Source organism: Bos javanicus, chromosome 25, assembly GCF_032452875.1.
Source record: "Bos javanicus breed banteng chromosome 25, ARS-OSU_banteng_1.0, whole genome shotgun sequence".
NCBI lineage: Eukaryota > Metazoa > Chordata > Mammalia > Artiodactyla > Bovidae > Bos > Bos javanicus.
The window spans coordinates 19,649,899-19,673,744 of record NC_083892.1 but is presented as its reverse complement, the minus strand read 5'-3'; the positions used below and the strand labels follow the sequence as shown (position 1 = coordinate 19,673,744).

The following is a 23,846-nucleotide window of genomic DNA, read 5'->3' as shown; positions in this document are numbered from 1 at the left end:
GGGCCCCCCGCGCGCCGCTCGCGCCCTCCGCGCGCCCGGGACTAGCAGCCGCGGCGCGGCCCGCACAGCCGGAACCGCCACCCGCCCCGGAACTGCTCCTCCCGCCCGCCCCTCACCCGGAAGCGAAGCCGAGGCGCTGGCGCGGCCGGCTCCGGCTCTGGGCCCCTGACGACCCCGTTCTGTCCTCTCGGTCCAGCCCAGGCTCGCAGCCGCAGTCCTTCCTCTCGCCCGCCTCAGGCCTTGCTCCGCCCGGCTTCTTCTCGGCCGCCCGCCTCGCTGCCCTGGACTGGGCAGGAGCCGCTTTTCTTCCGGCAGGAGGCGGCCTCGGGACCGCCGATGGAGCCGGTGACAGGCTCTTGTCACCTTGTATTATCGTTGCCTCTGCCGTATCCGTCAGCCCGGGACTGCCCCATTTAGGGAATGATTATGGACTCCTGCTTGCAGCAGGCACTGTAGGTGCTGGGGGTGCCGGAGTGGACAGGAGAAAGAAGTTTCCCGCTCTCAGAAAGCTTACCTTCTAGTCGGGGAAGAGACGGAAACTTTGTTAAAAACTGATCTTTAATGCTAGGTGTTAATCTGGTAATTGAATTGGGGGTCGGTCTGATGAGAGGTTTAAGGGGCAGCGGTTTGATGATACTTAGGATAACCAGGGAAGGTTTCACTGAAAACGCCACCTTCATAAAGACCTCATGCGTGAAGATCTGGGCAAGACTGTTGACAGACAGAAAAGAGAAGTTCAAAGAACATTAGGGAAGCGGGCAAGGAAGTGGTTGGGCTGTTCAAGGAACTGCAAAACGGCCCATGTGGCTGGAGAAAAAGAGAGATCAAATGTAGGACTTTGAGAGCCGTGATAAAGAGTTTGGATTTTGTTCTAAATGCAACAGGAAAGCACTGGAGGGTTTAAAGCAAGAGAGTGATAGGTCTTAGTCTGTAAAAAGAGTATAGATTGTAGGTGGGGAGGGGCGAGAACAAAAGCAGAGATACCAGTTAAGAGGCACAGTAGTCCAGGAGAGAGAGAAATGTAGCTTTAGCTAGGATAAGAGTAGTGAGGATGGGGGACAATGGGCAGATAGGGATGTTTTTTAGGCAGAGGAAAGGACGTGCTGATAAATGGGGGTAGGGAGAAATTGAAACAAAGAGGATTCAGGGAATGACGCCTACATTTTTGGCCTGAGTAACTGGGCGTTTGATGATACTATTTACTGAGGTGGGATGTGGGGAGGGGCTTAAGTTGGATGGAGAAACAGAAAAAGAGGGTTGGCAAAATTTGTTAGCGACACATATGGTCTACCACAAACGATTTTGCTATCTAGTAGAGGTTTCCTTTTCTTCCATGACTCATGTACTAAATCACTATTAACCCTGACGTTGAGTCCAGCTCTTTCTTTCCCAGATAGTTCCCCATGCAGCGAACAGGAAATGAGATGCTCATTTTCTCCATAAAGGCCACCTAGGTCATCTCTAGAAAGACCTAGAAGAGTGATATCTGTCTCTATTTTTGGAATGCCTACATGTCCACAGAACTCAGCAGGTTTCAAATTCCACCAGACGAACAGCTTTGCAGAAATGCACAGAGTTATCAGTATCACCACATAGATTGGGTAAGGAAGTTCAATTGCTAGCCTATAGACTTTCCTGTCCAAACATTGGTCTCTTATGGGGGTGGGGGGGAGGGAAGGGTAGGGTTTTTATTATTATTATTAAATCATATATTTTTCTTCTGCCACAGAAATTGACACAAGCTGATTTATATGTTCCAGGGACTTAGACATAATGCATATCACATTACTGCAGGAATTTTTCACTGTTTGTTGTTTAAACATTGGAGAACTTTGGCGGAGTCATTTTCTTGGCTTCTTTCTAGTGTTTCTGTTGCCAAGTGATAGAAACTCCAACTGTACAGTTCTGAATTCTCAAACAATGTCCACGGATGTTTACCATTGACCAGTTGAGAATCTTAGGGTGAAATGTTGGAACACTTGCCTATTCTAACTCCAACTAAGTGGAATTATGACTTGATTCTTGTATTTTAAAAATACAAGCATAAATTCCTCCCTCTACCCAGGCATCCCTTCCTGTCCCTCCTACCTTTGCCCCTCCATGAGAGGTCTGAATCTAAGATTAAAACACAAAAACAACTATTACAAAGGTAAAATAATTTAAAACTTTTTTTTCTACTGGATTAATAGCTGCACATCACTATAGACAACAGCCACCTATCCCATTCCTTACCAGTCAGGATGTGGGATGAGAGAGGTGGGCAGGAACCAAATACTCTGTTTACAGATTTCCTATTAGTCCCAATAATTTGGGGCTGGTTTTAGCCCCCAGTTTCATTCTTGCTTGCCAATGTAGTGTTTCAGAGTCCCAAGACTCTCAGGACAGGACAGATCAGTCTGTTCTCTATATCTCAGTCTAGATTTTAGTAGAGGCAAACCCTAGGGGTTAGGGAGACATGGTGTGATGGAGTGAAAAAGAATACAGAACCATATTTCAGTCCCACCCATGCTACTAACTTGAACTTGGGAAAGTCACATCACCTCTCTGGGCCTCTTTCCTCTATGTGACCAATAGACTCCCAGAGTCAGGCACTCCGTTTCAGTGATAGAACCTCCCCATCCTCTCACCTCTGTGCAGAGCAGCTAGAACTTTTGTATCCAGAGAGAAGATGAGCCATGAGGCTCCAACAGGCAGAAAGTCCTTAAGGACCCAGGAAAACAGAAGGTCCCCAGGAGGGAGCGATGCTAGCACCCTGAAGTCATAGATAGTAATTCTGTGGTTTTTAAAGGGCTCTGGACATAGCATGTCTTGTCATGATGGATGTTAGGCCTCAGCCCAGCAGAGGCTGAATCCAGAGGCGACCTCAAGGAAAGCTGTGGAGGGGACCGTGCGATCACTCTTCTCTTTAAGGAGGATCTTTGGCCTGACAGAATAAAGAACACACCGCCTCCCTGGGGATCAGGTTTACCATGCAGGCTGAGGATGTGGTGACTGCACCATACATGTTCACCTGGGGTTTCTGGGATTAGATGAAATGAAAGAGCTAAATCCAGAGGCTAGTAACGTGTGCTGGGGGCTCAAATATCATTTAGTCTCTTGGATTGGGTTCTGTTGAAGCTGACTTAGGGACAGATTATTGATTATAGTACAAGAAGTTTATTAGGGAGTATTCTTAGGATCAACTCCTGTGGAGGAAGGGAAGGAAGCAGGACTGGGCAGAGGAAGCAGTTTGACTATGGTGCAGTCACAGGAGGCTTTGGCAAGCCCACAGGGAACTCTGAAGTGGTAATGGCTGTTCTGAGTTCTGAGCTGGGGTAAAAGGGCCAACAAAGCCTTGGTATCTCTGCTTGGACCAGTCATTGGATGCTAGACATGGGGCATGACCTAGGGTAATGTGGCTCTTCAGCCAAAGACAATTCCTTGAGAGGGCTGACCGCTGAGAGCTGTCAACCTACAACCTCCCCAGGAGCTGGGGCATTGGTCCTCCAGTCCTGAAGGGGGACTCGGTAGGACAGTGCAGCATTTGCAACAGTGCACCCATTGTGCTGAACAGATCCACTTGCTTCTGTTTAGTTCTGAGCGCATCACCTTCAGGACCCAGTGGAGTCTTTTCCTGTGGGACAGTTATAACAGGAAGGTTAATGGGACAAAATAGAACTCTTGCTGCTGCTGCTGCTGTAGCTCACCTTGATGTATAACTGACATACTCATCGTTTCCTGCCTCTCTTATCCATCCTAGATTTCTCTCACCCTCAGCACCTCTAGGTGGCTTACATGGTGGCATGGCCCAGACCTCCATCCCTAAGGTGGTTGAGCCTCTGGTTGCCATGTACCTCTCAGGCTGTGGCTGCTGAGTTTGTCTATTTACTATAAAATAGGGCAAAGGAGAACTGAGGCACCCAGGTAGATCATATGGGTGCCAAGCCATTTTACTACCATTGAAAAACAACAATCTTAATGCTTCCCTGTGCCCAAGGCTATGTATGCTCCTCCTCTATGGGGGATGGGGTCCTCATTATTACCTGGGCAGCAGGTCCAGCTCCAGAATCCCATTGTAGCATCTACTCGTTCATGCTGTCCCTGGCATAAGCTGTTGCAGGTTGGGTTCTCTGGGAATACTCTGAGTTGCAGGGCATTTACTGGGGCATACTCTCCATCAGTGGACAGAAGGAAGCAAGGCCTGGCAGAGGGAGAAGTTGGGTTGCCGAGCAGCAATAGAAGGACCTCAGCAGGTCCCTTAGGGGGCTCTGAAGCTGAGATGGCCCTTTGCAGTTGTTCAAGTTGGGCTGAGGGAGCCAGGTTTTTTACCCTGCATCGATCGGTCACTGGATGCTAGCTGCCCTGGTTAGGTGTGATCTCAGGCAAGGGCTCTCTTCAGCCAGTGGCAGATTTGAGGTAGAAGAGAACGAACAGATCCTTCAGTCCTGAGGGGGATCTGGGCAGCACAGCATAGCATCCACAACAGTTGGTACCTTTCAGTTCCACCAGTCAGTGTGATCTTGGCATTCACTATGAAGAGTTTTCAGTCTGGGATAGAAGGAAGGTCCAGGAACCCCTGTGCGCCAGGTCCCACATAGGACCTTGAAGGCTGACGTACTTGCTTCCTGTAAATGCTCACCATTCTCTACTGATAGGAAAATGGAGGGAAAGGATGCATTTTATGATAGAATTAATTTAGTGTCTGGACAGAAGCCTCGCCAGACTGAAGGAGGAATCAGGCAATCTATCACAAGGAGCTACCTGCAGGAGATGCCTTGAGGCTGAGAGTGACAGGGAATAGGATGACATTTCCTTCTGAATCAGCCACCTGAGCACAAAATGTATCCAACAAGAAGTCTGCTCTGGGTAACTGGGTAAAGCCACAGAAGCAGCTGAATAAGCTGGGACCTCCCAGTTTACCATGGAAATCTTTGGTCAGTGCCACACCTCACAGGTGCTTGATTACTGTTTGTTGAAGGCATGAACACAAGAGACTTTGCCTTTTGGTTTTATCAGAGTCATATGACAGTGCGTGTGTGCGTGTTAAGTCGCTTCTGTCGTGTCTGACTCTGCAACCCTGTGGACTGTAACTTGCCAGGTTTTTCTATCCATGGGATTCTCCAGACAAGGATGCTGGATTGGGTTCCAAGGGATCTTCCCAACCTGGGGATCGAACCCTTGTCTCCAGTATCTACCTGCATTGGCAGGAGAGTTCTTTACCATTAGTGCTGCCTGGGAAGCCCAGGGATGACAGTAGTACTGTGTTATTACATTGTTTTCTATTTCTTATAGAATTTATTTTTGATAATTTATACTTTCCTAAAATTGTTCACTTCATCTGTTTTTTAAATCTAAGTTCCAGGAGGATAGAGCCTATGTTTGTTTTGTCTACTGTTGTGTCCTTTGCATCAGCAAAAACCATGCAGCAGGCTTCCAGTAAATATTTGTTGTGTGAGTCAATGTGTGTGTGTGTGTGTGGGGAGGTGGTGAATTATTTTGGAAAAAAAGAAGGAAGAATTAATTCCTCTCCTAATCGTGACTCATTTTTTTCAGGCCACCCTTGGCCTTTTCTCATTCAAAACATTCATGAATAAAGTGCAGTTCCAAAGCAGTTGGCGCTGTTGATGTAACAGTGTGAAAATACCATTATTGGGAGCTCAGCAGGACATCTGTGCTCATCTATGAACTAGTCATGATATTCTGCAGACCATTCACATCTTTGAGGCCCCCTCTTAGGTTTCCTCCACCCTCTCCATTTCAGTAATTTCCCAAGAATGGGTGATGAACCCAGTATGAGCCAGGCACTGTGTTAGTCCCGCAGAAGTTTTGTTTTTCTGCACCAAAATTTTCACGTACTGCATTTTCCAGCGTCTCCTGAAGCATTGTGGTGACCACACTGCCGCGCAACGTCGGGAATGCGGCGTCGCAGCGCCCCCTGGGGGCCAGCTCGAGATCTCCTCGCCACTGGCGATCGATCCGCAGGGCGCCGGCTTCTGGTTCGAAACAGTTGGGAGATGGACTAACTCCAGCTTCCGCTCAGGGAGGCCCTCCTGAGCGGCCTGGCCTCCCAGGGCCATGAAGAAGTCCGTCCAGAAAAACGTTAAAGGTAACTGGGTATGTTCTGGAGACCAAGACTCCTTCATTTTTCCTTGTCTGTAAAATGGGGACATCACACTCTTGGCTTCTGAGACAGCGTCTCACCATCCTTTGTTTACCAAACTATAATTTGCGTACAGGAAGATTCCCCCCCCCCCCTTTTTTTTTAGTGTACAGCTCTGTGAATTTTGATAGTCATATATCCGCATTTAACCCCCTACAATCAGGACGTGGCGGTTCCACAACCCCTGAAGTTACCTTGTGATGCCCGTTTACTGCCAACCCCCTTTCCACCCCAGCTCCCGACACTTCTGATCTGTTTTCTATAGTTTTGCCCTTTCTACTGAGACTGTCACAAAAATGGAAGCATACAGTATGGAGTCTTTTGAATCTGGCTTCTTTCACTTAACCCTGCTGTCTTTTGTGACTGGGCTTCATAGATTATATCAGGAGCATATTTAATTTGTAAGCTGAGGTTGGAACTCAGACCCTGTCTATGATGCCAGTTCTCTGTTTGCTCAGGAGCCATAGATTTGAGGAGGGGATGACCTGTTCCAAATTGCTCCTATAATCCTGAAAAGTCTCAAAGATGGTGCCTTCTTTATACTAGGATTCTTGCCTGGAGAATCGCCATGGACAAGAGGAGCCTGGCGGGCTATAGTCCACGGGGTCGCAAAGAGTCGGACATGACTGAGCGACTGAGCACACCCTTAATTTTTCAGTCAGAGAGCATCTGTGGTTGTGGGGAGGGTGAGGTTGGAGACAGGCAAGGACACTTGCGTGAAGTTGAAAGGACTGTGAAACCCCTGGAGATGTGGGAAATGCCCCCTCCTCTAGCAGTGGGGAGGACTCCTGGACCCACTCCCCCCACCCACAAACACTACAGTCACCTGGATTTGGCAAAGGTTTGGCAAGTAGCAGTTTGTCACTTCTCCTTAAGGAAACGTGCTGGTGTGTGAAATGCTGGAAGAGTGTGCTGAAAGCAGGTTTCCCCAGAAGCTTCCTGTGAACCGAAAATGAATCTCAGAAGCTTCCTCTTGGAAAAATAACTTGTTGTTCTAAATCACTCCTCAGTCTTTGAAACTTTTCTTGTGAGATTTAGTTCTGTGTAAAACATATTTCAATTCCTCACTACCCGTTTTCCTGGATTTTCCTTCCAAATGCTTATTTTCCACTGTCCATTTCCACTGACATTGTCATGACATGCTTGGGTGAATGCAGTAACACTTTGTCTCTTCCAGTCTGGACCCCACAATCCATATAGCAGCCTGAGGTGTTTGATTCTTTCTTTGAATGCAGATCTTAGCTTGTCCTGCCAAGATCACTTCGAAGCTTTTCCAGTGAGGTAAAATGCTGAGCAGCCTGTCTGCGACGGATTTGCTCCTCCTGTCTGGCCCCTACTGATCTCCTTTTATGTTCTTTCCTGCCTCAGAATCTTATTTGTTCCCTTCCACCATACTTTGCTTAAAGCTCTCATATTGGGTCCTTCGACCTCAATTCAAATTTTACCTCCTCTGTGAAGCCTTGACCCCTCTTCCCCACAGAAGACTTAACCTGTTGGTCACCCTCAGAACTCTCTGTATTTTTCCTTCATGGCATGTGTTACAGTTTGTTGTTCAACGTATGTTTACACAGCTCATTGATATTTGTCTCCTCCACTAGGCTGGAAGATTCATGAGGGCAAGAAACACTTCAGTTTCTAGCCCACTGCCTGTATCAATAAATACTTGTTAAGTGAATGGATAATAATAACTAACTTTAATTAAACATGCACAGTGTGCTAGGCACTGTGCAAAAGCCCTTTAACTGTCTCCTTTAATTCTCATAACAACCCTCTGAGTGGGTATTTTTATTATCCTCTCTTTACTGATGCAGAAACTAAGGCAGAGAGAGATTAAGTAACTGCCCTAAGATTCTGGCGTTAAGACCCCAGTTACTACTGTCATGCTGATATCTAGCAGAAAGACTAAAACAAATCTCTCCATTTCTAGGAAAACAAGTCAACCTCAAGGTCAAGCCATCTGTACACGACTTGAGCAAAACTCAACAGACCAAACTCACTGTGGGTAGTATGGGATTAGGCCTGATCATCATCCAGCATGGGCCCTACCTTCAGATCAGCCATCTCATTACAAAGGGAGCTGCAGCCAGGGATGGCACACTCCAGCCAGGTGACTGTGGTTTCCCCAGGCCTCCCGACCCCTCTACTTCTGCCTGCCTTTCATCTGCCTTCAGGGAGACTCAGGTTATTAGGTTCCCGTGTAACAGTGCTGATGGTGACATTGTTTGAGAGCTTTCAGTGGGCAAGCCAGCTGCTACTACTTGTATAACCCTCACTGTATTTACTCGTTGAATTCTTTCACTATTTATTTTTGGCTGTGCTGTTTCTGTTGCTGTGCGGGCTCTTCTGTAGTTGTGAGCAGGGGTTACTCTCTTGTTGCAGTGGTTGAGCTTCTCGCTGGTAGCGGCTTCTCTTGCTGTGAAGCATGGGCTCTAGGGTGCACATGCTTCAGTCGTGGCTCCAGGGCTCAAGAGCACAGGCTCAGTAGCTGTGGGACACGAACTTAGTGCTTCACGGCACATGGAATCTTCGCAGCTCAGGAATTGAACCCAGGACTCCTGCTTTGGTAGGCGGATTCTTTACCACTGAGCCATCAGGGAAGCCCTATTTATTGAATTCTTATAATAACCCTTTAGGTAGGAACTATGAGAAGGCAATGGCACCCCACTCCAGTAGTCTTTCCTGGAAAATCCCATGAATGGAGGAGCCTGGTGGGCTGAAGTCCATGGGGTCACTAAGAGTCGGACACGACTGAGCAACTGCACTTTCACTTTTCACTTTCATGCATTGGAGAAGGAAATGGCAACCCACTCCGGTGTTCTTGCCTGGAGAATCCCAGGGACGGGGAGTCTGGTGGGCTGCCATCTATGGGGTCGCACAGAGTCGGACACGACTGAAGCAACTTAGCAGCAGCAGCAGCAGCATGATTATCATCTGCCTTTTACAGATGAGGAAACTAAGGCTCAGTGAGACTGAGTTCCTTGTCAAGGTTCACCCCCATCTAGAAGGGATTCATATACAGGAATAGTGTCACTCCAGAGTTTATGGCTCTGTATGGATAAGGCTTTCTTCTTTTGTAGGCAGTATGAATCATCATTAACATTTAGATGTGTGATCTCATTTCACCTGACTGACAATCCCCAAGGTAGATTCTACATTAAACCGATATACGGATGAATCAGATATTTGGTAACTTGTACGTTGTCACACCAAGGAGTGGAGATGTGAACGCTGTCTTTGTCAGTACTGCCCTGCTTCTCTTGTCTTTAGATGAATGAATTTTCCATCCAATTCAAGACATTTCCCCAGTGCCTTCTCTGGGCTGTGCTCAGGAGTCAGGGACGCACAATGGGATGGTAAGGTGGTGGAAGGAAAAACCCTTCAGGCGAGCTGGCCTGAATTCAGGCCCAGGCTATACCTCTTTTTGGTTCTTTGACCTTGGACAAAGTCCTTTAACTTTCCTGGCCTTAGTCACCTCATCTCTAAATTGGGATAATACCACCTTGGAGAGCCACAGTGCTATGGAAATATTGGCAATCCTTTCTCTAAGGCTGTTCTTGGAGATTCTCCAGACTTGTATCTTGTTTTGTTGTTAACCAAAAATGATTGTGTATTGGCCAAAGTATTGGCTAATATTTTTGCATCAGGTCACCTGATGCAAAGAGCCGACTCATTGGAAAGGACCCTGATGCTGAGAAAGATTGAGGGCAGGAGGAGAAGGGGATGACAGAGGATGAGATATTAGGATGGCATCATCGACTCAATGGACATGAGTTTGAGCAACCTCCAGGAGATGGTGAGGGACAGGGAAGCCTGGCATGCTGCAGTCCATAGGGTTGCAAAGAGTAGGACATGACTTAGCGACTGAACAACAACAACAAAAATGATTGTGGTACCACAGGCCTAGTGGATTAAACCACTGGTTTGCAACGCTGGTTACTTATTAGAATCACCTGGAGACCTTTTAAAATAAAAATGGATTGGCCCCATCTCCCCAGAGATTCTGATTCAGTTGGTTTGGGGACAGGGCAGTTCATGGTTTAAAAGCTTCTCAGGTTATTCTAGTTGTAGTTAGGGTTAAATGCAGTGGATTAAAGAATTAAGTGGATCAATGATGCTGTTATGAAAGTTTACCTCACCTTAAAATCCAAAGCATTTTCTCCACGTATCACTGTTTGGTGCTAGGGAACAGCCTTCCAGAAAGAAAGTTCTGGACTTTCCATCCAAAAGAATTCTAGGCCAGGTCCCATGGGCCTATTCTGCTTGTTCTCCGTAGGTTTTTTGGAGTTAGGGGACAGATGCTGGTTGATAAGCAGAGAGCACACTCACTGGAGTGGGATGGGAGTATGCTTTCATGAAACAGAATCTCCGGGTGAGGTCATAGTGTGCTCCTGGAGGTCAGAGGCAGTCTTGAATTCATCTTTTAATGAATTCAAGGGACTTACCATTCGAACTGGTGCATTTATTATGTCTGTGCTTGATAAATGAAGAGTAAGTGAGCATTTGTTCTAGGCATTTTGCAAGGTGTTTCCATGTCTATTATCTAATCTTTGCAACACTCCTAGAAGGTAGATAACGAAATACAGAGGCTCAGAGAGATGAAGTAAATTGTTTAGTACAGAGCTAAGTGGGTGGTCAGAGCTGGTTTGAACCCATGTCTGCTTAGAAAGCTCATACCTTTGACTAGAAAAGAGATTGCAATATGGAGTAAGTCCCATATCTCTTCATGACAAGTCAGGCACTTCTCTTCAAGGTCTGTAACTCAGTCCCTTTGACAATGATGATGAGATTTGGAGAGGTGATGGTCCTAGAAACCTGATTTTTTTTTTTTTTTTTTTTACCCCATTACCTCCTGGCCCCATTATTTCTTACATGCTTTGCATTTCTCTTCTTTTGCTGTTTCTTAATAGGGCTTCATCTTGATTTCCTAATTTATTTTGGCTAAACTTTAAAATCCTTTTGGCCAGCATAGTTTTAGCAAACTCTGATATCCAGAATCTTAAGAAATTAATACAGCATTTTTCTTTTCTTGGAGAAATTAATATAGATTGGAAGGTAAACAAAGTTATGTACTGGTCACCACCCTTACTAGGCCACATTAATTCAGTAAGCATTTCCTGAATGCCTGCTGTGTGCAGACATCAGGCACGGGGTGTGATGGTGAGCCAGTCATGTGTGGTCTCTAACCACACAGAGCTTATGGAATTTACAGCCTAGTTGAGAGAAATGGGAGAAGACTAAAATCTGCTTTTTGGTAGTGGCTTGGCTGATGAAAAGTTGATTAAATATAGATAACTGGGACAGTCTATACAATGTGGTTCCTACAGCCCATTAAAACAGAAAAAAATGTATAATATTAATATTTATAAATACCAAATTGGTGCTTCTTTATGAAAGGCAATGTTAATGTCTCTTGCTAGAATAATCACATTCATACAATGACACCTTTGGTTTATAGTCAGGATGGTCAGGCAATTAAGCTGTTTATTTTCTGCCCTCTTGATAAGTCACCTTTTTAACAACATAATTAAGCAGCATGTCAAGCCATAGCTTTCAGCTATAAACACCCCTTTTAACATTAGGCAAGTAAGCTTATCCCATGAGGGTTTCTTTTTTTTTTTTTTGACATTTTAATTAACCTCTATATGGTGAACAGCTGTTTCAGATTACACAATCTGCAGGTAGTTGGGAGAAGCCCTGTTTCATTCTGAAGTTAGCCACAGCTGTCTTTAAAGACCAAAGTAGAAGCTTTTTTCCACCCATCTCAGTATTCATTTTCTTTAAAACTGTGACCTTTCATTTCGGATAGAATCTAGCAATATGGAAATTTGTCTTTGGTGTTCCTTGGAGGCTTCCTTTAGGATCAGCGTAATTCCAATTACAGCAGAGTACAGAGTAGTGCTTCCCAGGTGAGTCTCAGTGGTAAAGAATCCACCTGCCGATGCAGGAGACATGGCAGATGCAGGTTTGACACCTGGGTTGGGAAAAACCTCTGGAGGAGGAAATTGCAACCCACTCCAGTATTCTTGCCTGGAAAATTCCATGGACAGAGAAGCCTGGTGGACTACAGTCCATGGGGTTGCAAAGAGTTGGGGAGTAGTAATAGAGAAAGTACTTAATCTTGACTCTTTTCTACTCTGAGGTTAGACCTCAGCTGTCTTAGAATGAGGTGATTGAGGGATCCCTAGCTTCCCATGCACAGTGGGGTAAACATTCTTTGGGACTTATTAGGGTCACTTTATCTGGTGTTAGCTCTGAAGTCTCCATGACCATTTGGCAGGATGATAGTACTTGTATGATCTGATAACTAAGATTTTATTTACCCAATGTGAATCTGTCCTTAAGAATCAATTTCCCTGTATTTCTTCTTCTCTTGCTAGATGCCCTTATAGCAGTCAGGGGTCTTAACTGCAAGCAATAAAAAGTTCTATTGTTGTTGTTGTTCAGTCTCTTAAAAAAGTCATGTCCAACTCTTTGCAACCCCATAGACTGTAGCACGCCGGGCTTCCTTGTCATTTACCATCTCCCAGAGTGTGCTCAAACTCATATCCTTTGAGTCAGTGATGCCATCCAACCATCTCATCCTCTGTTGTCTCCTTCTCCTGCCCTCAATCTTTCCCAGTATCAGGGTCTTTTCAAATGAGTTGGCTCTTTGCATCAGGTGGCCAAAGTATTGCCCTTCCAGCATTAGTCCTTCAAATGAATATTGAGGGTTGATGTCCTTTAGGATTGACTGGTTTGATTTCCTTTCTGTTCAAGGGACCCTCAAGAGTCTTCTCCAATACCACATTTCTAAAGCGTCAGTTCTTCAGCACTCAGCCTTCTTCATAGTCCCACTCTCACATCCATACATGACTACTGGAAAAACTAGCTTTGATCATACAGATCTTTGTTGGCAAACTGATGTCTCTGATTTTTAATACTCTTGTCTAGCTCTGTCATAGCTTTTCTTCCCAGGAACAAACAAACGTCTTCTAATTTCATGGCTGTAGTCACTGTCTGCAGTAAATTTGGAGTCCAAGAAAATAAAGTCTGTCACTGTTTCCATTGTTTCCTCATCTATTTGCCATGAAGTGATGGAACTGGAACCCATGATCTTAGTTTTTTGAATGTTGAGTTTTAAGCCAGCTTTTTCACTTTCCTCTTTCACTTTCATCAAGAGGCTCTTAGTTCCTCTTCACTTTCTGCCATAAGGATGATGTCATCTGCATATCTGAGGCTATTCATATTTCTCCCAGCAATCCAGCTTGTAATTCATCCAGCCCAACATTTCACATAATATACTCTGCATAGAAGTTCAATAAGCAGGGTGACAATATACAGCCTTCTCGTACTCCTTAACCAATTTAGAACCAGTCTGTTGTTCCATGTCCGGTTCTAACTGTTGCTTCTTGACATGCATATAGATTTTGGAGGAGGCACATAAGGTGATCTGATGTTCCCATCTCTTTAAGAATTTTTCACAGTTTGTTGTGACCCACACAGTTAGTCAAAGGCTTTGGTGTAGTCAGTGAAACATGTTTTTCTGGAATTCTCTGGCTTTTCTATGATCCAGAGGATGTTGGCAATTTGATCTCTGGTTCCTCTGCCCTTTCTAAATCCAGCTTGAACATCTCAAAGTTCTTGGTTCACATACTGTTGAAGCCTAGCTTGGAGAATTTTGAGCATTACTTTGCTAGCATGTGAGATGAGTGCAGTTGTGCAGTAGTTTGAGCATTCTTTGGCATTTCTTTTCTTTGGGAGTGGAATGAAAACTGACGTTTTCCAGTCCTGTGGCCACTGCTGAGTTTTCCAAATTTGCTGGCATATTGAGTGCAGCACTTTCACAGCATCATCTTTTAGGATTTGAAATAGCTCAGCTGGAATTCTATCATCTCCACTAGCTTTGTTCATAGTAATGCTTTCTAAGGCCCACTTGACTTTGCACTACAGGATGTCTGGCTCTAGCTGAGTGATCACACCATCATGGGTTATCTGGGTCATGAAGATCTTTTTTGTATAGTTCTGTGTATTTTTGCCACCTCTTCTGAATCTCTTCTGCTTCTGTTAGGTCCATACTGTTTCTGTCCTTTATCAAGGCCATCTTGGCATGAAATGTTCCCTTGTTATCTCTAATTGTCTTGAAGGGAGCTCTAGTCTTTCCCATTCTGTTGTTTTCCTCCATTTGCATTGTTCACTTAAGAAGGCTTTGTTATCTCTCCCTGCTGTTCTTTGGAACTGTACATTCAGATGGTTATATCTTTCCTTTTCTCCTTTTCCTTTGGCTTCACTTCTTTTCTCAGCTATTAGTAAGGCCTCCTCAGACAAGCATTTTGCCGTTTTGCATTTCTTTTTCTTGGGGATTATTTTGGTTGTTGCCTCCTGTACAATGTAACGAATCTCCATCCATAGTTCTTCAGGCACTCTATCAGATCTAATACCTTGAATCTATTTGTCACTTCCACTGTATAATCATAAGGGATTTGATTTAGGTCATACCTAAATGGCCTAATGGTTTTTCCTGCTTTCTTCAAGCTCTCCCTTGAAGTTTAAAGAACTTCAAGTTCTGTAAAGGCACTGAATTTAGAACATTTAATCTGACAGAATTCCTGGAAGGCCTTGACCACCAGGTTTGGAAAATGATGAGAGAACAAAAGGCCATGGAAACTGGATGCTCCTGTCGCTTCTCTGTATCTCCTGCTCCAGGTTTAGTGACCCAGAGGGACTGACCAATAGCTGGACCTAGTCTACATGTCCATGCCTTAGCTGCTGGTTACAAATGAATAAATTGGGTCTATTTATCATTCAGTTGGGAGGTTCAGGGACTTGGCTGTCAAGATGTGGTTCTCTTTCCATTTTTTGGGGGCTCAGAAGCTGCACGGCTGGCTATCATACTCCCCTTCCTGTTCAACTCTGTCCTACGATAGGGGACCTAGGTGTCAAATCCCTTTGAACTTCCATGCTCTGTATACACATCTTCAACTTAATTAAAGCATGCTAAATGTCCAGTGTTATATGTAGAATTACTTGCTCAATGAATACTGCATAAGGAAAGTATTAATCTGTAAGGCTTGATGTTTAGTATGGTCTGCTTACTGTGGAGGGCATTGGCAATGGCCAGGCAGGTATAATAAAAATAGGTTATTTGTTCACTTAGTGGAAGTGATTTTTTTCTTTAATAGTAGTAGCCATTTATTTTACTTGAAACAAGCACATTTTTAGAATCTTCAAGGATGGTTCAGATTCTAAATCCTTTTTAGCCTCTGTCACACCAAGGACTTCAGAAATGTTCTAAAATGTTATAATATTTACCATTACACTGACTATTAAGAAACATCTTGCATGTATTCATTATTCACTGAGAGGATCATTTTTTTTTTTTTTCATTAAATAAAATTTGAAGCCTGGTTTTGGTTCAAAATGAACCAACAGTATGAACCTATAAAATGAAATACCTCACCAAAAAAAAAAAAAAAAAAGGAAGAGACATTGCACAATGCAGACAGAAATGGCATGATCTTTTTTAAACCATCATCGTAATTTTACTGAATTTTTTCCCTTTTTCAGGTGATGTTTTGATTAGTGTTGGCTATGCAAATGTGTTAGGTTATACTCTTCGAGAATTTTTAAAGCTTCTGCAACACATCACCATAGGAACAATACTACAAATAAAAGTTTACCGAGATTTTATAGACATACCCCAAGAATGGCAAGAAATATATGATTTAATCCCTGAGACCAAATTCCCAATCACACGGTAAGTAGTTAAGTTTAGGAAATCTTTGTTATACTACAGAATTCCCCAGGGTCTATGAAGCAGTCTTAGTTAAATGTGAGAATTATCAATTGGACCATGTAGGAGGAATTTATGACACTGTCACAGTTCAGTGGGTTTCTAAATCCTTTTGGAAAGCACAATCTGTAGGACCTAATATGAGGCAGAATGATAAAGGCAAGAAAGAGCCTTGGACATGGAGTTTAAGGACCAAACTACCTAGTGGCAACTCTCCTTCAAACCTGGATATGCGACTCCCCCTTTCCCAAAGTGAGCCCTGAAGCATGTGCTGTGACTCCCTTTCCTCATTTGTCTCCAGCATATTCAGTTCTCTCTCTGGATCCTTCTCAATAACCAGTAAAACTCTTCCATCTTAGCAAAGCCCACTTTACTTCCACTCCCCTCTCCTTTCCTTACCAGCCACTGTCCTGTCTCTTGACTCCAAAGCTGTTTAAAGAGTTGTATTAGACATTACCAATTCCTCAGGAGACACCACATGCCACCTCGGTGCAGACCTTGGCTGAGAGCCCTTTACCCCAAGGTCACCTGCAACCTTCATACTGCTGATTTCAGTGGACTCCTCTCAGTCTCTAATTTTGCTTGGCTTCTGAGCAGCAACAGGCACTTTACAGCCTCCCACCTCAACTCTTGTTGAAATGTAATTTTCCCCAGACTTCTGGAATACCACACTCCCATATCTCCTTTTGTCACTTCCTTGTGATTGCCTTTTACCAAGCCTTGTCTTTGGCTTTCTTCTCTCAATCTTCTAAGCAAACTCCTTGGTTTCTATTCGTATTCATACATTAATTATTTCCAAATTGTATTATCTCCAAACTTGTATAAACACCCACTTGATATCTGTATTATAAACCCCTTAAACTCATTATGCCTAAAATTAAAAGCCAGTTTGCCATTGTTTTAGTGGGAGAGCATTTGCTTAGTCAAACAAGTCAGAACTTTAAGGGCTGGCTTGATTTCTCTATCTTGTTTAAGTGGCACATTTAGTATTCTGATCCAGGAGTTATTAATTCTGACCAGATCCCTGAGCACTAGATGTACAGCTGTGTACCTTTGCTTATTGGGATGTGCTCAAAGAAATATGGCTAGGGGCTCTTTACTAGGATTAAAAAATGGCCCATATTACTTCAGAGTCCAACTTGTGGCCACAGGGACTGATATGATTCACAGATATGCTTTGTTTATCTCCCTCACTGTTTTAGACAGTGTTGAGAGCAAGGAGGATATATATATAGGAGGGCTTTTTCCAGGGGCCAGTAATACTCTATTTCTTGACCTGGGTGGTAGCTACCAAGGTGTTTAGAATTTTTTTTTCTTTCAACTTATTTGCATTTTTCTGTTTCAAAAAAATTTTAATGAAAAAAAAAAATTGAATTGCTAAATTTACAAATCTCTGGTTTCTCCTGAAAAACAAGATGGGCTTGCATCCCCACATGCTAACAGTGGACTAGAGCTGGAGAGCAGTTGTTCCCTTCAGATCAGATACAGAATGGGGAAAAATTTTCTCCCGATAACTAAACCAGTCCTGCTTTGATTAAAAACCATTAATGATAATACTGAACTTGTTTACTATGTGATGGACACCGCTTTACAAGCGTTGTACCATTTAATCCTCATGACAGTTCTATTTATCCTCGTTTTACAGATAAGAAAACTAAAGCCAACAGAGGAGTACGTAAACTTGCCAGAGGCCACAGGGCTAAGTAGTTTACGTCTGTTTTCAGAGCAGCAACACCCAATAAGAATTCTCTGTGCTAGTGGAAAAGACCTATATCTGTGCCATCCCGTGTGGTAACCGTTAGCCACAGGTGGCTACTAAGCCCCTGAAATGTGAAGATTTGTAACTGAGGAATTTTAAATTTATTCAAGTTTAACCAGTTTAAATTTAACAGCCACACGTAGCTGGTGGACCCTGTATTGGAGAGCTCAGCTTCCAAAACTGAGCTCTTCACCATTTGCTTATGGAACTACATTCTAAGTAGAGTTTGTGATTCAGAATATTAAAAACCTAGGGATGGCAGGTTGACCATTCAAAAGCAAACACAGAACACCACAACTTATGAGGCTAAAATTCACAAACTTAGGAATACCACCAATCATGTTCTGTAAGGCATGTTAGCATCTTATGTGGAAAAGGGTAAGGAAGGGGCAGAAGGGGAACGAAAGGTTTATTTCACAAAGTTGTAAGGCTTCTTTCAGGAGCAGATAGCACCGAGTGCACAATTCGCCATGTGATGCTCTGGGCAGGCCTCCTGATATTAAAAACTGTTTCCAGTGAACCCTGACCTCTGCTGGCTTGTGGCATTTCTATCTAATGCCAGTTTAATAAGAACCTGGCTCTGCCACCTGTCTTTATGGTGATCTAACAGAGCTACAAAGAAGGTCCTTTGAGTCTTGAAGGCAAACTGTTGTAGTCCTGAGATCTTCTGAATCTCCTTGCACAGCACTACATCAAGGATTAAAGAAAATCATACAATTTAAGACTAGTGGCTTTCAGAAAAAAATGACTCAATACCAAATGCCATTACCAGAAGAGAGAAACTTTAGGGAAGATCTGTTCAGATCCTTAGGAGCAAGCAAACAAACAAACAAAGAAACCCACAAGCAGGCCTCCAAGGATGTTAGGGAAAACACTAGTAAGTGGGAAAGGTTGGAGGGACTAGGGTAGGGAAGAAATCTGTTTCCTACTAGCAGGACAGACGGTAATGGAAGTTCATAATTGCAAAGATCTAGTTTCGGATCTGCTGGGTAATAGCACCAGAATGAGGGGTAGCACGTGACAGCATTTGTTCAGGAAAATAATAGCAGGCGCAGGTGCTACAGGCATTAGAAAAGTTCAAGAACCCTGTTGTTGGCAAACTGAAAAATAAAAAAGAATCTTCACAAGTTTTTGGATGGCAACAGCAAGGTGGAATAGTGCATGATGAGACATCTGGGTGGAAGGGTGTTCTACAGATCCACATTCGTAAACCCAATTAAGAAGCAAAGAATGATGCTCAGGGGCAAAAATAAAAAGATTCAAAGGAATAACCAATGATAAGCATATTGAAGATCTTTGAGGCCCATTATTTCTGGATGCCTCCTTGGAAATCAGTAATATTCTATTACTGCTGATCCCAAGAGACCCATGAAAACTGAGTTCCGTGGATGAGACGGCCACACTGACCTGTTATTCTGTGTGAGGTGAAATCAACCCACTCTTTAAGGCCTGCTAACATTCTGGTCAGTAGTCTCGCTTAAGTCTGTGCAAAGCTTTTTAAAGTAATGTGAAATAATTTAGGGCAGAATTTGATTTCCATTTAGGAATGTAAACAAATTTAAAGGTAATTTAAACAAATTTAAAGAGGATATTAGTTCCCCTACCAGGGACTGAACCTGAGCCCTTGACAGTGAAAGTATGAAGCTCTAACCACTGGGATGCCAGGGAATTCCGTAAAGGTAATTTTTAAAGGAGAAGATTTTTAATAACACAGACAGGTAGTGCTAAACTGTATTTTTTCTTTTATGAACCAAAGCAGGTTATGAGATATCTTGTTAGGTGAGAATGAATGTGTAGACATTAAGAATCCATTTCATTCACTAGTCTTTCCATTTCAGCACAACAAAGAAAACTGAGGAGGCAAAAGATGGATCTGTCACAAGCAGTGATGATGATGAAGCTTTCGATACAAGACTTAAGTACTACAAATATCCACGGTCCACTGGACATTACCCTGTAAGGAGACCAATGTCTATCTCCAGAGAATGGCATGGATATAAAAAGAAGAACCATGTAATGCGTGTAGGAAAAGACATTAACTGTGACGTGATGATTCACAGAGATCACAAGAAAGAAGTGAGGGCCCCTTCTCCATACTGGACCATGGTGAAGCAAGACAACGAAATCTCCTCCTCCTCCTCAGCCTCCTCTACCTCAGATGCATTTTGGCTGGAAGACTGTACCCCCGTTGAAAAGGGCAGCAGTGAACCAGTATCACGAGTTGGCTAGGCAGCAGTTTTCAAATCTGTGACCACAGAAGCATTTATCTTGAGAACACCCATTTTTTTTTGTGCACTGCCTTACTTTTGAGTGTTAGGTTGATAATTACTTGAAAGAGACAGAATAGAAACAGAAGAGGGAGAAGATGAGGGGAAAAAAAACACACACCAAAATTGTGCCACAGTGAAGATAAACATAAAAAATGAAGCAGTGCAAATATAGGCCACAGCTAACAGGTAATATATATTTTGCACAAATAACTCTTTTGGAAAAAAGGCAAAAGGGGGTAAAACCCAGATCATTTAACTGTTCTTACCCAAGAATACAGACTTTTCACTGCTTTTATCTTTAAAAGCCAATAATAATCTGGAGATAGTTACTCTGATAGCCACTTAAGCCTTAATTTTAATAGTTTCTCATGCTTCTGTACTTTATATTCCTGTTCTCCTTAAAAGCATCTAAAACAAAAACTCAACATAAACACCTGTTGATTAACTGATTAGCAAAAATGCAAGAAAAACATTTAAATAGAATGCTTTATTGACTTTAGGTCAGTTGGGAACAATTACCTATATTTATGCTTTATATATCCTCTCACTGGAAGAAAAGATAAATGTTACATTAGGACTTTTCACTTTCATGTTATTTGCTGCTCTGGCTTCACAAAACGTTCAGTTCTTTCCTGCAATATGGGATTCAGTATTACAACTCATCCATGAAAGGTGTATGCCCCAAATTTCCACTTGCTGCCATTGACTTCCGGCCAGAAACAAACTTCTTTGCAGCCTTTAAGACAGAAACAAAGAAAGAAAGTTAATACAAATAAGCAAATAGACAAACTTCTGTTACTCTGAATATTTCATCCTTTATGTGACTGAGCAAGCGTAATGCTCTAATGATGACAGCTGTTAAAGAGGGAAAAGGAATTTCTGACACTGCAAAATAGGGTAGTCTCCTGGAGCACGGCTGTCCGCCTCTGTGTCTGTATTACAATGGCAGATAGTCTGAGTCAATGACAATACACTGATTGTTAACTTGTCAAAGTTACACTGTATCCTAGTGTTCTTTATGCCACTGCTTTAGAGTCCAAAGTCTGTTAGTTTACGTCAAGTGCAGCACCAGGAAGTACTCAGGTACTCAGATCAGCTTTTTAAATAAAGATGGTGTTGGAGGCAGCTGGGTTGGACTCGTGACAGTACAGTATATAAGACAAGGACAACCATTTGGAAGAGTATACAATGATGAAGCCTCCATACAGTCAGCAAAAACAAGACTTGGAGCTGACTGTGGCTCAGATCATGAACTCCTTATTGCAAAATTCAGACTTAAACTGAAGAAAAGTAGGGAAAACCACTAGGCCATTCAGGTATGACCTAAATCAAATCCCTTACAATTATGCAGTGGAAGTGACAAATAGATTCAAGGGATTAGATCTGATACACAGAGTGCCTGAAGAACTATGGACGAAGGTTTGTAACACTGCACAGGAGGTGGTGATCAAAACTATCCTCCAGAAAAAGAAATGCAAAATGGCAAAATGGTTGTCTGAAGAGGCCTTATAAATAGCTGAGAAAGGAAGAGAAGCGAAAGGCAAAGGAGAAAAGGAAAGATATATCCATCTGAATGCAGAGTTCCAAAGAATAGCAAGGAGAGATAAGAAAGACTTCCTCAATGATTAATGCAAAGAGAGAGAGGAAAACAATAGAATGGGAAAGACTAGAGCTCTCTTCAAGAAAATTAGAGATAACAAGGGAACATTTCATGCAAAGACAGGCACAATAAAGGACAGAAATGGTGTGGACCTAACAGAAGCAGAGGATATTAAGAAGAGGCGGCAAGAATACAAAGAACTATACAAAAAAGATCTTCATGACCCAGATAACCCATGATGGTGTAATCACTCAGCTAGAGCCAGACATCCTGGAGTGCAAAGTCAAGTGGGCCTTAGGAAGCATTACTAGGGGCAAAGCTAGTGGAGATGATGGAGTTCCAGCTGAGCTATTTCAAATCCTAAAAGATGATGCTGTGAAAGTGCTGCACTCAATATGCCAGCAAATTTGGAAAACTCAGCAGTGGCCACAGGACTGGAAAAAGTCAATTTTCATTCCACTTCCAAAGAAAAGAAATGCCAAAGAATGTTCAAACTATCACACAATTGCACTCATCTCACACGCTAGCAAAGTAATGCTCAAAATTCTCCAAGCTAGGTTTCAACAGTATGTGAACCGAGAACTTTCAGATGTTCAAGCTGTATTTAGAAAAGGCAGAGGAACCAGAGATCAAATTGCCAACATCTGTTGGATCACAGAAAAAGCCAGAGAATTCCAGAAAAACATCTACTTCTGCTTCATTATACTATGCCAGAGCCTTTAACTCTGTGTGCACAACAAACTGTGGAAAATCCTTAAAGAGATGGGAATACCAGGCCACCTTACCTGCCTCCTTTGAAACCTGTATGCAGGTCAAGAAGCAACAGTTAGAACTAGACATTAAACAATGGACTGGTTCCAGATTGGGAAAGGAGTACATAGGCTGTATATTGTCACCCTGCTTATTTAACTTCTATGCAGAGTATATCATGCAAAATGCCAAGCTGGATGAAGCACAAGCTGGAATCAAGACTGCCGGCAGAAATATCAATAATCTCAGGTATGCAGATGACATCACCCTTATGGCAGAAAGGGAAGAAGAACTAAAGAGCCTCCTGATGAAGGTGAAAGAGGAGAGTGAAAAAGCTGGCTTAAAACTCAACATTCAAAAGACTAAGATCACGGCATCTGGTCCCATCCCATCACTAATGGCAGATAGATGGGCAGACAATGAAAACAGTGACAGACTTTATTTTCTTGGGCTCCAGAATTACTGCAGATGGTGACTGCAGACATGAAATTAAAAGATGCTTGCTCCTTGAAAGAAAAACTATGACAAACTTAGAAAGTGTATTAAAAAGCACAGACAATTGCCAACAATGTTTCGTATAGTCAAAGCTATGGTTTCTCCAGTAGTCACGTATGGATGTGAGAGTGGGACCATAAAGAAGGCTGAGTGCTGAAGAGTTGATGCTTTTGAACAGTGGTATTGGAGAAGACTTTTGAGAGTCCCTTGGACTGCAAGGAGATCAAACCAGTCAATCCTAAAAGAAATCAATCCTGAATATTCTTTGGAAGGACTGATGCTGAAGCTGAAGCTCCAATTACTTTGGCTACCTGATGCAAAGAGCCGACTCATTTGAAAAACCCTGATGCCGGCAAAGATTGAAGGCAGAAGGAGAAGGGGACAGCAGACGATGAGATGGTTGGATGGCATCACTGACTCAATGGACATGAGTTTGAGCAACCTCCAGGAGATGGTGAAGGACAGAGAAGCCTGGCGTGTTGCAGTTCACGGGGTCACAGTCAGACACAACCGAGTGATTGAACAACAACAACGATGATGAACTTAGGCGCCAAGTGAAATCAAGTCAGGATTGCTATCTTCCAACAGCCTTCATTTTTTTTCTATCCACAAGGATAGACCCCTTGGTGAGAAGATGGTTGAGATTGTGACATGAAAGGGGAGTTGGCATTTTTAATACAGAAAGGACTGATTTAGGGTTCATATTATAGTTCATGTACTTGTTAGGCATAGTAGGGAATACAAAGAGGTATAACACATAGTCCTTGCCCTCAAAACTGGTCAATTTTATAGGAAACAATAAGTGAAAAATAAAAATAGAACAAGGGCAGGAGAATGTCTCAGGCTGAGAAGACTAAAGAAAATCTTGAGATGGTGGACTGTGAAGGGTTGGCAGGATAGAAGTTTATTTCAGAGTGAGGAGGAAAAATACCAAACTTGACAATTAGGTTCAGTGGTATGAAACTGCCAATATTTCACTCTTGACCTTTAAAAATTTAAAATAGTTTAACCTAATGGTAAACTATTAGTTGAATGAGGAAGATACACAGACTTCCTGAGTTGAC

At 43.0% G+C, this 23,846-nt stretch overlaps 2 protein-coding genes across 5 annotated transcripts in view; one reads left to right on the top strand and one right to left on the bottom strand.

Annotated features, from left to right (window-relative positions):
• Positions 1-142: 142 nt before the first annotated feature.
• The window catches only part of PDZD9 (PDZ domain containing 9), a 24,897-nt gene continuing 1,193 nt past the window's right edge, over positions 143-23,846 (top strand). For 2 of the 4 annotated variants that reach the window (XM_061401381.1, XM_061401380.1), the window contains exons 1-5: positions 143-1,601; positions 5,848-6,085; positions 8,067-8,246; positions 15,683-15,872; positions 19,506-20,123. In XM_061401381.1, coding sequence (XP_061257365.1) covers positions 6,055-6,085; positions 8,067-8,246; positions 15,683-15,872; positions 19,506-19,896 — 792 coding nt within the window. In that variant the 5' untranslated portion in view covers positions 143-1,601; positions 5,848-6,054 and the 3' untranslated portion in view covers positions 19,897-20,123. Of the gene's footprint in view, positions 1,602-5,847; positions 6,094-8,066; positions 8,247-15,682; positions 15,873-19,505; positions 20,124-23,846 lie in introns of all 4 variants that reach the window. The other 2 variants (XM_061401382.1, XM_061401383.1) reach the window with 2 other exon arrangements.
• The window catches only part of LOC133238363 (cytochrome b-c1 complex subunit 2, mitochondrial), a 26,296-nt gene continuing 22,849 nt past the window's right edge, over positions 20,400-23,846 (bottom strand). The window contains exon 14 of the mRNA XM_061401379.1: positions 20,400-20,673. Coding sequence (XP_061257363.1) covers positions 20,590-20,673 — 84 coding nt within the window. The 3' untranslated portion in view covers positions 20,400-20,589. The remainder of the gene's footprint in view (positions 20,674-23,846) is intronic.